The following is a 14,487-nucleotide window of genomic DNA, read 5'->3' as shown; positions in this document are numbered from 1 at the left end:
GGTCAGTGGTATCTTCATATTAAATGTTGCTTCCGTGATCTGAAATTTGCAATCTTGCCTTTGAAGTGTCTTCTTTCCCAGAGAGTTCAGTATGGTTTTGTTCCGCAAAGTACTGCTCAGGAAGAGCAGTGCCTCGGTATTTGCTTTGAAAACACTTGCCTTCTTCACTCTTGAAACAATGAGCTGGATCCAAGAGTGTGTCTGTGCAAAAGGCTACAAGGAAGGGTGACTTTCTACCCAACGTGCCCTGGTCAGGCTCCTGAAATACACCCACACTAAAGGAAAAGAGCAGACATTTGTCCCTCTCTCTAAACTCTCAGTTTCCATCAGTTTCCACCTCATTTATGAGCCTTTAAATATGGTCACTTCAAGTAAAAGGGGCAGAAAGCATGGTTTTCATTATCCAGGATCTGAATGTTTGAAAACATTGCGGGACTCTGAAAGATGCAAATAGCTGATCAGTTTGCACCTCTGTTGCAGTACAACTTCAGTTCAACACATGTAGAGGCTTCCCTGCCCTCTTTGAAGGCAATGACAACCCCTCCCAACAATTGCCCGAGATGGTCACGCTGGCCTTTAACACTGGCAAGGACATACCTGAAAATGCTAGTATGAGAATCACAATTTAACAGTTCCACCAACAGCTTAGTCAATGACATACTCTGGTACTAAAAAAAAAGAAAGAGCACAGAAATGCATCCCCTGGGTATCTTCACTGCTGTTGCACAGACCAGAATTTGAACAATGTTTCTGAAAAATAACTAGATATTTCCTTTCATAGGAATCATTCAAATTAACAGCTCTGTGCAGACGGCCAAGATTAATCTGTCCATTAATAGCTCAAACCAAAACTGTAGCTCAAAATGTTGTAGAGGTTGCATTGGAGGCAAAATCCTCTGATGATTTTATTCTACGCCTGTGGCATAAAATAAATTCCAGAAATATAACATCTGCACAAGTTATGTTTTGCCCAAATACAGTTCATTAATTTTCAAGTACGTAAGATCTCAGGAAAGAACCAAAAATAATGTATGAATTATATTGAAAATAGGAATAATGCTTTCAGTCCTAAAATTTGGGGGCTCTTAAGGGCATTCTGCTAAACAGTTGTTTTTTTCTCTTTCCATTCTTCTCTTACCATTTCTTGTTATTTCTTTGCAGAGCTATAAACAACCATCAGCCTTTATAGTTACACAGCATCCGTTACCAAATACTGTCAAAGATTTCTGGAGACTGGTCCTAGATTATCACTGCACTTCAATAGTTATGCTGAATGACGTGGATCCAGCACAAGTAAGTTCAAAAACTGCTCTGTTCAACAGAGAAGTTCCAGCGCCTCAGCATTGCAGCACGTGTGCGCTTCAGAACAGCTTTAGGATGTAATTAGTTTTATAAAATTACATTAAGTACTAACATACTAAAAAATTGATTTGTAGCTTACGGATACACATAGGGAAGGAGGAATAAATCAGAACATCACATCTTCTCCACCAAAATATTAATGCACACACACATAAATGCATGCACCCATAATTTATTCTGATAGCAAAACATGCTTTGGAAAGAGCTGTTAAAAAACAAAACCATGTGGTTGTAGATTTCTGGCTCAAGCCTGAAACACACTCATAATAAAAAGTCATAAACAGAAGCCAACAGCTACTCATTAGCTTGCCTGAAACAGGTCAATGACCTTGGTGTGCTTACCAGGAATCGGTGTTCCCAGCTTGAAAATCTGTGTTATGTTTGACACAAAATTACACTGTTAGCAAGAAGATAAGAACTGAACAAGATTGGAGACTACGCATCCTTCGGAAGAGGAAATGGGACAAAGAAATGCATGCTGGAATGTAATTACTTTACAACAGAGTTGTGCATGCTGTACATGTTCTTTAGAAAATTGGAAAACCGTACCTACTGGATTGGCAATTTAATCACTAACATTAATCACTAAGCATCCTAGAGCCTGAATGCAACTGTGCAATTCCAAGTTTTTATATAGATATAATTGCCTTGGTTTCAAAGAATTGCACTGGCCCTCTGCTGGATTAAGGTGGCAGTAATCTAGATCCTTAACATGTAAATGTTCGCTAATTTTTGGTTAAAATAAGAGCAATTTTTTTATATAGCAGACTCCATGTCATTTTTGTTCTTGATATTACCCAGAATCTTTTTAGTTTGGTTGAGTACTGTTCATACCTAGAAGACTGCTTCCTTTATTTCTTTTTAACATGAAGAATTTGTTTTAAAAACATACTAATCTCCAGTTTTGTCTTTCAAAGGAATGTGTAGGAATTCCACACACTATTTTAGAGACTGAATTTCTGATTTCAAGCCTTTAACTGTCTACAGGGAGAAAAATAGAAATGAAAGACAAAACTTTTATTCATGAGTCTAAGATTATTTTCTGAGTGAATAAGGAAAGACTCAAGGGAGTCAGACTGCTAGGGACTGCTGAACAGAGTTCTTTTAATTTGTGGGCTGTGTTTTGAATTTACAATAGTTCACGGCAATTTCAAGCATTTATTAGCCTCACAGGCTTTTAAAAGCTATTGGGATATGCAGTTAATACACCTGCCTCTGCAGTATGTTAAACCTTTTTCTTCTAATGTGAGTAACAATCTTTTCATTAGGAATAAATCTCAAAGCCCTCAGAGCAAACACAAGTGGAAAGAGGGCAGAGTTTATTAAAAACACACATTCAGATTTATTAATAATTACTGTTATCATTATTATTTATGTATATATGAAGTGTTTACATTTCTGTTTAGATATTACAATTTATGTGGATTGTTATGCTCTATTGGGAAATTAAATTCAACCCTTCACAGTGACTCTGACTTAAAGAGAGTCGCTAGCATCACATGCATGCAAAATGCTCAGACCTAAATGCTTTTGGATTTCTTTAGAACTTGAAAATCTTGGCTTTCTAAAACATCACTGGCAAACAGCTCTGCTTATTATCATTTAAGCATTTTTCAAAGATCTGTTTGAACAGTATTCCTATGTATCTGAAAGATGTGTACGAAATTGTGCATATGTTAAATGATGTGAGCACTGGCATTTGCATTAGCTGTATGCATGTCAGTATTGTATTCTGCTATCCTGTACACTAGTGTATTTCATAACAAAAAATTGTGTAAGGTTTAGGCAATATTTGGAAAGTAATTTGCTCAGCAGACTGAATCAAGTGGGGGGTTTAAAATAAATGAAAATAGATTTTCCTACTAGAAAATTCTGTTTTTAACTTGTTAAAGTGAACTCCTGCAAATCAGATTCTGTTCTCTTTTTAATTGATGTAGTAAATGACTATGTTTTCCTAAAATGTAGTCATTTCCAAACGGCTTTGTTGAGGAATAAGTGTTATAAGAAATGCAAAACAACATCTGGAGGAGATATGATTTGTCAGCTCAGCTCTGGATCACCAACAGCAATGCAGCAGAATGAAGACCACAGCTGTTTTACCGAATGAAATAAAGTTGAAAATATGAGATCAATGCTTCTGCAAGCAAACAAAATTTCATGAGTTCATACTTAATTTCGGTGAATGCTTGCAAAAGCTATATGCTTGAACTGCTCTGGATATCCCTGGAAATAAATCATCAGGGTTTTTATGGAAAAAATTGGAAAACAGAGTCTAGCTTCAAGTAATTCCAAGCAAAGTGTTGTTTTAATCTTTAAATTATTAAGAGAGAGGATAATTGGTTCCAGGATGGAGGCATTGTGGTTTTATTAGACACTAAAACTGTGCAAGATAATGCTAATGTTAATTTGTGATCTTTAGATAACTAGAAGTAATGTTTTCTGAGCACTAAGGAAAGCATAATTACTATTTTCAGGTGGCGTTTGTAAGATGAAATTAAGCAGTTGCTGAAAATTCAAAGCAAAGCTTATATAATATATATAAATGCCAATATCATCAGTTGCTCATGAAATAGGTGTGAAAGTTAGATCCTGAGTTCTGAGAATTGATGTACCCTTTGTAATATAAAGCCCACATTCTGATGTAGTTTGACTTATTATCAACTTTGGGGGATAGTTAGAGATACCAGGCCCTTGGTGTTGGGCTTTACGCTGTCTCCAAGATATGGTAATATTTGACAGCATTCCCCTGTCCTGTCATGCAGTATTGAAGAATTGATGTTGAGTGTCAGAAATGTGCTACTCCAAATAGCAGAGAACGGCAAGTAGAACAGCATGCAATTGCATGGTCAGTTAAGTGAAAAGACATTTGTTTAAACTTGTTCTGCACAAGTAAAATCAGAGTGCTTTAAACTAGTGGAGGATGGTGCACTGCGTATTTTATAAAGATAATGTGTAAGAATTTCTGCAATAAATGTAGCACAAAAAATACCTAGAAAAGTATATTGAGGAAGCATTACATTAAAAATAATAAACTCTGCTTTTTGTGTTTGTGGTCTTCTGTAGTTGTGTCCTCAGTACTGGCCAGAAAATGGAGTACACCGACACGGTCCTATTCAGGTGGAGTTTGTATCAGCTGATTTAGAAGAAGACATCATCAGCCGGATATTCCGAATTTATAATGCAGCCAGGGTAAGGATGTTACTTGCAAGACAATTCTGCATCAGTATTTGAGTTGACTGTACTCAAGTCACACAAAAAAAGAAAGTCAAACTCACATAAAACCATTCGCATTTTTCAGACTACTTATTTGAGAGCATCAATGGGATAATGGGTCACACCATTATCATTGGGAAAAAGGCCTTGTGTGTGTAATTACAAAATATTTTAATGAATATCTCAAGTGCGTGAAATGCAAATGGAATAAGTGCAGTATTCAGATAATGTGGTAGCCAAGAAACAGTGCAATCAGTGCTGTTTTAAGAATTTTAAATTAGTCATCTTGCATATTTGCATCCTGTGTCATGCAAAGGCCGTGCACCAATACCAGGCATGCTTTTCAACACCAGTCTCAGGCTTTTAGTGAAGATCTTATCCCACTAATCACATTTATCACATTTTATAATAGAAGTAAGCACTTCACAGGGCCAAGTAAGTTCTCATATCCAGCTTTTATGCTACTATAAAGTTGACAGAAGAATCATCTCTTTAAGCTGAGTGGGGAAAGAAGATTCAGCCACAGACCAGGCAGATCTTCCCATCCAGTTGGAGAGAGCTTTTGCAATGGACTGATATTAGTCACTGAAGAGCCATAACTAGGAGTAAGCAGCACTCTACTCAGAAACATCGGGAACTGCACTGCAATCCAGGAGCTGTCAGGACAGTGAGAGAAAGGCCCCCAGAAACACTCCCAGCGATACTAATGTCCAAACAGGGGAGCAGACTGTAAGCTTCAAGATACATCTTTTGTATTATGAAGGCCTTGCATTGCCAGTAAATGTGGCAACATAAAGCAACAGACTCCAACAGTGTTAATGGGAGCTTTAGCAGGCGCTGGGCCTGGCTGATGCCATCTGGGGAGAGGGGCATTCAGCTGAAAGAAACTGGCCAGGAAACCAGTAGAGTCCAAATTTTGACATAAAGCAGACAAAAACCATTGAAGAATACATCTAATGCTGCTTCCACTTTGGTTTATTCCTTTATTGTGTTAATATTACATTCTCTCTATTACCTCTTACTCTAGAGGAAAAACTGTACTGTCAAAATTTCTGTGCATTGCTCATTTTAAAAGTGGCACTAAAATGCACTCACGTTGCACAGAAGTGAAAGTAGCAAATCCTAGGCTACAAAAACAGTTTTCATGTGTGTGTTTATTATGCCCTTTTCAAAGGACTGTAATTTTCTGCCACCAACACTTGTTCTATGCTCCTTTTTTATTTTAAATCACCATAAAGCAACTGTTCAGTAACATCTCACCAGAGGGGTTCTGACTATTTCAGTAGCACACAATAAAGTAAAATGTAGTTAGGTTTTTATAAGCAGGAAAAATCTGAGGGTTTCATTTGCTTTTTAAAATATTTCCTACTTCAAAATAATCTTGAGAGGTTTTGACCTTTCTGTAAAAAAAGACAGAAGCACGCAAACATTCTTCAAAATGCTGAAGCATATGAAAAAAAAAGAGGTTATATAATTGTATTGCAGCGCTCTCTTTCCTGCTATGATATTAATTAATTATTTGCTTGATCCTGCAGCTGTACTGTTGCTCTCTTCTAGACTATTTGTATAGCCCTCTGTTTAAAACCTCTTGTTCTAATAGCTCAGTTGGAAATTAAAAGTCATAACTCCTCAAGGGCAGTTGAAATTGCATTAGTAGTTTGTCAGCGGTGATCTGCTGAACAACTTCCCTCGCGGATGCAAACACCTAAATTACACACCATTTGAATAGACCATAAGTAATGCTGTTCCTTCTTTTTCCTGCTCGTTCCCTGAATCCCTACAGCCCCAAGATGGCTATCGGATGGTGCAGCAGTTCCAGTTCCTGGGATGGCCCATGTACAGAGACACGCCAGTTTCCAAGCGCTCCTTCTTGAAGCTCATCCGCCAGGTGGAGAAGTGGCAGGAGGAGTACAACGGGGGAGAAGGACGCACAGTTGTACATTGTTTGTAAGTACTGGGAACAGACGAGAGGAAGTGGGGGAATGCCATTATCATAGCATTTGTGCTAGGTTTTAAAAGATGTGTGAAAAGGTGAAGAGGTATCCATCAGGAACTGAACAAATAATACAGTTGCTCATTTAAACGTTTTGAAGACACAAGGGATTGTACATTTTTTAACGTAGATTCGTGAGTTTCCCTCTCTGTCCCTTGGTAGACCCCTGTGAAAAGAGGATGGGTACAAGCTAACTCCATTTTATATAAAGATGTCCAGTGACTTTTGCAAATGAAAAAGGTGTGTGTTTGTTCCAAGTAAATCAAAACTGTACCTTCAGAACAATTAAATTTTATTTCTACAGTTGAGGAGTGTATGCCAGCTACAGTTCCTTAGTGGAAGAAATAAGTAGTATAGGAGGGAGTGATACCTCTTCCAGACATAAGTCACAGAAGTAAAAGTGTTCTAATAGACCAGTTATGATGAGCCTTACCTTTCTCTAGTAAAGGTGTATATTTTTGTCCTCCTGGTACCTGTGTGCTCTACTGGTACAGATTCTCATCCACCATCCTGCCTTGTGATATGGCTCTTTGCTCTCAGCAGTATGCAATCTTTTGAGACTGAGTCTTCAGTGCTTGAAGTTATATCCCTCTCCATAGAATCCCTTCTCATAGAATCCTTTGGGTTGGAAAAGACCTCAAAGATCATCAAATCTAACCTACCACTGCCAAGTCCAACATTAAACCATGTCCTCGACCACCACATCTACACATCTTTTGAAAACCTCCTGGGATGGTGTCTCAACTACTTCCCTGGGCAGCCTGTTTCAATGCCTCACAACCCTTTCAGTAAAGAAAATCTACTTAAAAGATGCTGCCATGGTGGAGAAGGGACATGTTAGTGGGAAAAGCACATGCCAACGTGCTTTCAAAAGTTAGAACCCAAGAGTAGGCGATAACTTCCTGAATTTTGGTTTGCACTTAGACAATGTTACAACTATGGAGGAAAGTGTATTAGTAATTCCCACTATCGCTGACCTTGAACAAGTCATTGCTCTTCAGTTTCCCCATCTGTAGAATGGGGATAATAATACTTTCATCAAAGAAGCATTGTGCAGTGTGATTAATTAATGTTTTGAGATCTTTAGCTGAAAAGACCCTTTTGAAGTGCAAATTACTGTTATCTCTGAGGTGGCTGATGATATTAAATAGTTGTACAACATCACACATGCGTCACTTCCAGGCAGTAAAGAAAGAAAAAGCTCTAATATAATCCTTTTAAATGACTTTATTTTAATTAAAATTCTCAAAGAGTCCCACAATATCGGGCAATGTTTTGGCAGCAGAGAGCATTCTTTTCATACTGCCTGGATGTGACAGATGTGCGACGTTGTAGCTTCCTTTGAAAATCAGCCATTTGCGAAGCTGGTTTGAAAGACCTGCTACCTAACCAGGCTGCGCTCTGGTAATTATTAAGGTTTATTATTTTCGGTGAAGTGCAGCCTAAAGATTCTGATTAGAATAGCTGTAGAAATAATAGGGTTTCCAGAAAGAAAGAGATTATCTCAAAGATTAAAAATAACCGGGGATAAAGTATTATTAAATGCTGTATTTGATCATGCATATGAACACTTGTGCCTGGCTTCTTTGTTAGCAAGTCACTTTGGGTTCTTATCCTCTGATACTGTGGGTGGAGACGGAACACAATCACTTTCAGAGCAGTCATTCCCATGCACCCAGTCGCTCTGCCTGCCGCTGCGGGGTGAGCGCATCAGCCACTGGGACATCGCAGCACCGCCTTGTGCCATGCTGAAAGCACAGCCACCAGAATGGCTCATAGACAGATTGGACATCGCTTTTGCTCTTCCTCTGAAACACCTGTGGATCCAGAAAGAAGGCACTAGGGTCGGAAATAAAAAAAATTAACAGATCCGCTTTCCCTATAATATTTCTAGCCCGATACTCATCACAACCCTATGCATTAACAGTGCATAGGGGCGTTGAATTGAATCTAAAAGAACCTTGTCCTTATTTTAGCAGTCTTTTCGTGCTGCTTCAGAAGTTCACTAAAAAGAGTGGCACAAAATTTGTCCATTCAATTACCTTCAGGCTTTCAGCCTCCTGGATTCTGAATGATAGGTTGGAGATCATTCAGCCCATTAATTCCAATTAAAAACAGTGCTCTGCTTAGAGTTCAGCCGCCTTTAGGGGCATTAATGTTCAGTGGCTTCTCCCTGGTGGAACTCATACCTTCTGTAGCCATTCCTGGTGTTGTAAGAACTTGTAATATGAAGTCAATTGTAACTGAGCCATTTTATCACTTTTATTGTAGGAACGGAGGTGGCCGCAGTGGGACGTTTTGTGCAATCAGTATTGTTTGTGAAATGCTTCAACATCAGAGGGCTGTTGACGTATTCCATGCTGTGAAGACACTGAGGAATAATAAGCCTAACATGGTGGACCTTCTGGTATGAGCTTTTTAACTGCACCACTAAATAGGAAATGTTCCTTTTTCTCAGAAGACTCAGTAAGATTTCCAAGATTTGCAGTGGGAGTTGTTCACAAAGCAAGCAAGTCATTTTCAAAGGGGATAATGAAGTCACTTCACTTGTAAGAGTATTTTTACACTACTTTCTTCCCAAGGAGACTTTGTCTCTGTTCATTTGAATTTTTTAAGAGTTTTAAACTTTCAGCCGAACATCCTTATTAATTTTCTTTTCTAGCAGGCTGAGCCAAGTGGAGAGCAGCCCTTGCAAGGGGTAGGAATAATAGTTATGTAAAATGAAATGCCAGATTTTCAAATTATGTATTTTATAAATAGCTTAATCGCCTAATATTTATCAAAGCCATGAATTGCAGTTTGACATCCAGAATATTGCATTTAATTATGGTTGCTCTATCTCATAGAAAGATTAAAGAAGTTCAGAAACAAGGGGCCATGTGCAATTATTTTCTTAGAGAGTATTTTATGGGCCTTTTTTTTTTTTAAATGGAGAATTGCTGAAGTGCCAGCTGCTACGCCACAAGAGCTGCGGAACAGCTTAACGCAGCAGGTTCTTACGCTCCAGTGTGTACTTCTGTACTCAGAGATGGCTGAAGCATGACAACATATGCTGATGCCTGGACCATAAAGACACTGTTTTGCGACATCTTCATATAGACTTGGCTGCTTGAGAGGCAGTTGTATCTGAGTTAGCATCATAGGCAGGAGGAAGCAACATCTGGGCAGCTTTAGGGATGCTAAACTCATCTGAACTAATGTTGCAAGTTTTGGTTAAACAAGTTTGGGTCATCAAGACTGTTATATTTCATCATCTCTTCTACAGAGTGGCTAGGAAGGATGCAGGTAGCATCTCAGAGCTGGTCCAATATCTTGCAATATTAGGAGAGATCCCTCCCTGTCAGATGGGTTGCTGAGATCTGGGTGTGAAATACGGGGCAAAAGGAATTTCTCTTGGGAAGTGTGAGACTTCCAGGCTCATGTGTAGGTGGGTAGGACCATCCTCTTCCCCATGTCTCATGGAAGTCCTGTGGAAGAATGGCTACCACCTCATCCTTCTTCGCAGTGGTCTCATCTAGGCTACCTGTGAAGTCAGCCCTTCCTTCAGGCCTTTTTCTAGCCAGACTTAGGGCAAAAAGCCAGATGCTGCCAGCTGTGCAAAGTGAGGAGCGAATTTACAACAAGCACCACAGGACCATAAATAAGCAAGGAACATGAAACTGTGAATCTTGTATCAGTGAGAAACTATCAAGCTTTCACAATGGTGGGAGGGAGAAGCTTATTTGGCTCCTTTTCCTTTGGTTTGTATTCTCAGGAGGAGAATCATCACGCTGAGAACCATACATTTTTATTTCCTAAATATTAAGAAAAATGTCCTACTTCTTCATTCAGATAGCAGAGATTTGGATAGAGACTTGGCAGGCCTGCTGTTCTCAGTTCTCCCAGAGCTTAAGTCCACAGAACTCACTGATCTCTTATACATTTATTTTATAGAAATAAAAAGAAAATTACCAGTGTGAAGATGTACAGTTCAAGAAAATGCTGTCTATAAATTCCCATTTTTGACAGTTTTCCATATATAGATTTGTCAGACAGCTGTCTCTATTCTTCAGCAAAGATTTTTTTTTAATCAAAAGCTAGATATATTATTTTAGAATATAAAAATAACCTTTAATAAATTGTGGGTGGTACCGAGAATATCTGGATGGTATTGAGAGGCCTTGTAAGGCTTTTTTACTAAGAGATTTCAAAGCTCTTGGGAAGAAGAGCAGTATCGTTTTCCTTGTTTTACCAGTAGAGGACCTGAGTCAGGGGACAATCAGGATTTTTCCCATTTCCACTTAATCCATTGACACAGCAGAGTCAGAACAACATCTCTTCAGACTTCCTATTTGTAGGAACAAGTTACTTGAATTAGCAAGGGTTCAAAGGAATTTTCACATAGATTGTTTCATGGTAAAAAGGGAACTAGGACACTTCAGTTCTTTTCCTGATCCTGTTACTGACTTTATCCTTTTTGACCTTTATTATATAAATGTTTCTTTGCCTCAGTTTCCACATCTGAAAGAAAAGAAAAAAAGAGAGAACAAGAATATTCATTTACCTTTGTAAAATGCTGTGATAAGAGATGAAATGCTCAGAGTTATAATGGTATTTGACAAGAATAGTTTCAAGACTGCTTTATGAAAACCTATTATACACTTTCTGACCAGATGAAGGGCAACCTTGGCCATCCATATTTAGAAATTCATCTCTTACTTTCATTGGTTTTCCTGCAAGTGTAAAAATTTGAATGCCACATAGACTCAGTATGGAAAATCTATGAAATTCTTCAGCCATCATACAAAAGTAACACATGGCATTACAAAATGTCCATTACAGCATGTCCAAAGCATTTTGTAGTACATGTTTTTGGATCTACCAATGATGTCCTAGAAAAAAATATAAATATTCTTCTCTAAAGCTAGCTAACATAAAGAAACTTTTCATATTCACCATCAAGTGAATAATAAAAATGTACAAAGGACACACATGAGTGAACACAGTGGGAAATAATAAGATGTCTGCTATTTAGCACAGGTATTGGACTTACTAAAAATGACAGTTCTTCTGCTGGATCAGTAAAATCAGCATAAAATGAGCATGGAAAAATGGAAATGGATGAGTGGCTGATCTCTTGTTTTGATCTCTGTTATGTGGTTATAGAATAATTGCCATTTGTTTAGAAACATACACAAGAAAAGCAAAAAAGGAATAATTTACATAATACTTATTTCTTTCCTTTCTTCTTTTCTATCTTTTCTCATCCTGAAAAAGACATAGACAGTTTATGGAACCCTCAGGATCTTAAAGCCTAACATACATCTCATTCATAACTTAGGCAATATAAGCACCTAGGATTTGTTTTCTTCTAAAGTGACAGCTCTAACAAAAGAACTCATAAATAGCCTGTGCTTGTTTCTGGCGTTTTGATTGCTGTAATATTGTTTGGTCTCTTATGTTTTAAGGTAGACTCTCTTTTCAACGAAAATATGACCCAAAATCTCAAGTACAGGCCAACACACTTACTCCTTTATAATGTCTTCACCAAAGAAAAGGAGAATATATGTAGGGTGTAATTGTATTCTACCAGCTTGGGATGCTCGGAAGGTGAAGACTGAGTGCTGTCCACTCATTAAGTTGTGGTTGTTACTGTATAATAGTGCATGTTCGACTATCATTAATTGATTAAATTTTATAAGAGAAAGAGGCATTTCAGTGACAGAAATAGTCATAAAACTTGGGTGGGGGGAAGAGGGGGAAATATTTCCAAATTGAATTGTTAGAATACAGAGCATTTTCATTCAGGCAACCCACACCTACTATTTCTTCCAGCATTTTTGTTTCATTTAAATGCTTGCAGCACTGCTAATGCAAGTAGTAGGAAAAAATAAAAGCGGGCTATGTCTGTGCACACAAAGTCGTTAAGTCCCCAGGTACCGCAACCCTTGAAGCTGCACAGTGGACAAGGGTCGGTCAGAAACATTGGCCTCTGTGTGCTGCTTAAGATGTGAAGGGCATGAAGCCACAACTCTTCATCTCAGAAGGATGCAGATGGAGCCTGAATGCTGAGGAAAGAGAATTTCCCTGGGACTGGCCCGGTCTCCAAGCCTTTGCAAATGAAAACAGCAGTTCTGTGCGTGAAGCACAGGACTGGTACCTGGAAACACAGACTGGCTAACAGAAGAGCTGTTAAGAGCCTAACATGTGCATCATCATTAATTGCTCAAAAATTAATTGGAATGAATCCAATTAATTTAGCTCTGGCCTGGTCTCCCTGCCCTACTGCACTGAGAGAGCACAGCATTTCAGTGCAGGTTTGAGCTGCACCTAGAGGAGGAACAGTAAACAGCTTTCATGCTGACATGTAGCAAGCGTATGAACATCAAAATAAGAGTTATGATCTGGAAAGCACTAGACACTGGGTCTGTTTTAAGATAAACATTTCCAGGGAGGAACTTCAATAACTCCAATTCTGGTAAAGTGCTATGTGAGCATTTTGACAGATGACTGAAGGGTTGCAAGTCAATCTGCTTATGTGTAGTCAATTTTTCTCATACAAGTGTATTAGAGCAGATAACTACACGTCTAATATGAGCAGTACTGTAAGTTACTGTGTGTGTGGTGTCTATTGTCTGGTTAATTTAAAGATTTTCTTATCTGAATATAAATTGGATTTGCAAACTGGTTCCCATTGACCGTAGCTGATAGTAACTAATTTTAACAGAAGAGAAATATTGATCCCCTTAATTAAGTTCCTTCAATAACTGACTTTGTGGTTTTCTTTTGATTTTTCAGGATCAATACAAATTCTGCTATGAAGTGGCTTTGGAATACTTGAATTCTGGCTGATGGCATAAACAGCACAGACACCGTTCCTCCTTCCACCACCACAAACAAAGCAAGTCGTTTCATGATATCTGTGTAAATGAGATGAAGACTTCTCAATGTTACGCTTCTACTGCTTTGTATAATTGGCTCTTATTAAGAGCCGAAAGAGATGTTTATAAAACTGCTTGCACTGCCCATTTTCCACTATTAATGCCGCTGCTTGACACCCATATGAGCGTACACCAAACCACATGGCAGTTGTTGAACACTGTATTCATACGTAGCCATCGATGTGGTGAAGCAGCATAGTCCTCTGGTAAATAAGAGAGCACAATTATATTCTTATGAAGGAATTTGTACTTTTCTGTTATATTTCGTTGCCTGTGATTCTCAGTTATTGTCACGGCCTAGTGTACATTTCTGTTCTGTGGAGAATGCTGTCTGGCATTTTGATAATATATGATTTTACTTATATTTGTATTCTAACACGTGCATAATAAATGAATCATATGTAGCTTATCTGAACTGATGGAAAGACATGTACCAAATCATGTTAACTTTGTTGACTTGTAATTTCTATCCACTTTGTACCATTTCAGAGAGAGAATCTTGATAGAAAAAAAACGTTAGAAAATGCAAAATACAGGATGCTCAGATTAATATATCCAAAGCTTTTTCATTTGTTTATATTGTAAATATTTTTCGATTTCATCAAATTATTTATTCATTAAAATGAATTTTTTTGTGAAGCACAGTGAGTGACAATCATTTTTATTAAGCCCTGGAAATGCTTACTGTATGATAATGTAAACATTTGTTTACCTTGTATGGATTCTCAGCTCAATAAATGATTACATACATGATAAAATCTCGTATAATTTAATAACACTTGCCATCTGAGTGCCTCCCAGTAGACCTCTTTTCAGATTAATTCCTCTAAATACTGATCTACCTCCAAAGCATGCTTATTGTGTGATCTAGAGTTGATCCAGCCAATGGCAAGATGTGCCATGCCAATATATAAAAAGAAGAGGAGAACTGTATGTTTAAAGCTACACCTGCACAAATGGAGAACCTGAAAGATGTCCTCTTCAGTGAAGAAGAGATGT

General features: G+C 38.1%; 1 protein-coding gene across 6 annotated transcripts in view; it reads left to right on the top strand.

The window, feature by feature from the left end:
• Positions 1–14,230, top strand: part of PTPRM (protein tyrosine phosphatase receptor type M) — a 464,463-nt gene extending 450,233 nt beyond the window's left edge. For all 6 annotated transcript variants that reach the window (XM_084281573.1, XM_084281572.1, XM_084281574.1 and 3 more), the window contains 5 exons: positions 1,162–1,293; positions 4,426–4,551; positions 6,359–6,522; positions 8,840–8,975; positions 13,346–14,230. In XM_084281573.1, coding sequence (XP_084137699.1) covers positions 1,162–1,293; positions 4,426–4,551; positions 6,359–6,522; positions 8,840–8,975; positions 13,346–13,399 — 612 coding nt within the window. In that variant the 3' untranslated portion in view covers positions 13,400–14,230. The remainder of the gene's footprint in view (positions 1–1,161; positions 1,294–4,425; positions 4,552–6,358; positions 6,523–8,839; positions 8,976–13,345) is intronic.
• Positions 14,231–14,487: the final 257 nt, after the last annotated feature.

The sequence above is a fragment of the Netta rufina genome (genome assembly GCF_964035555.1).
Source record: "Netta rufina genome assembly, chromosome: 2".
NCBI classification, from domain to species: domain Eukaryota; kingdom Metazoa; phylum Chordata; class Aves; order Anseriformes; family Anatidae; genus Netta; species Netta rufina.
This window is presented reverse-complemented; position numbering and strand designations above follow the sequence as displayed.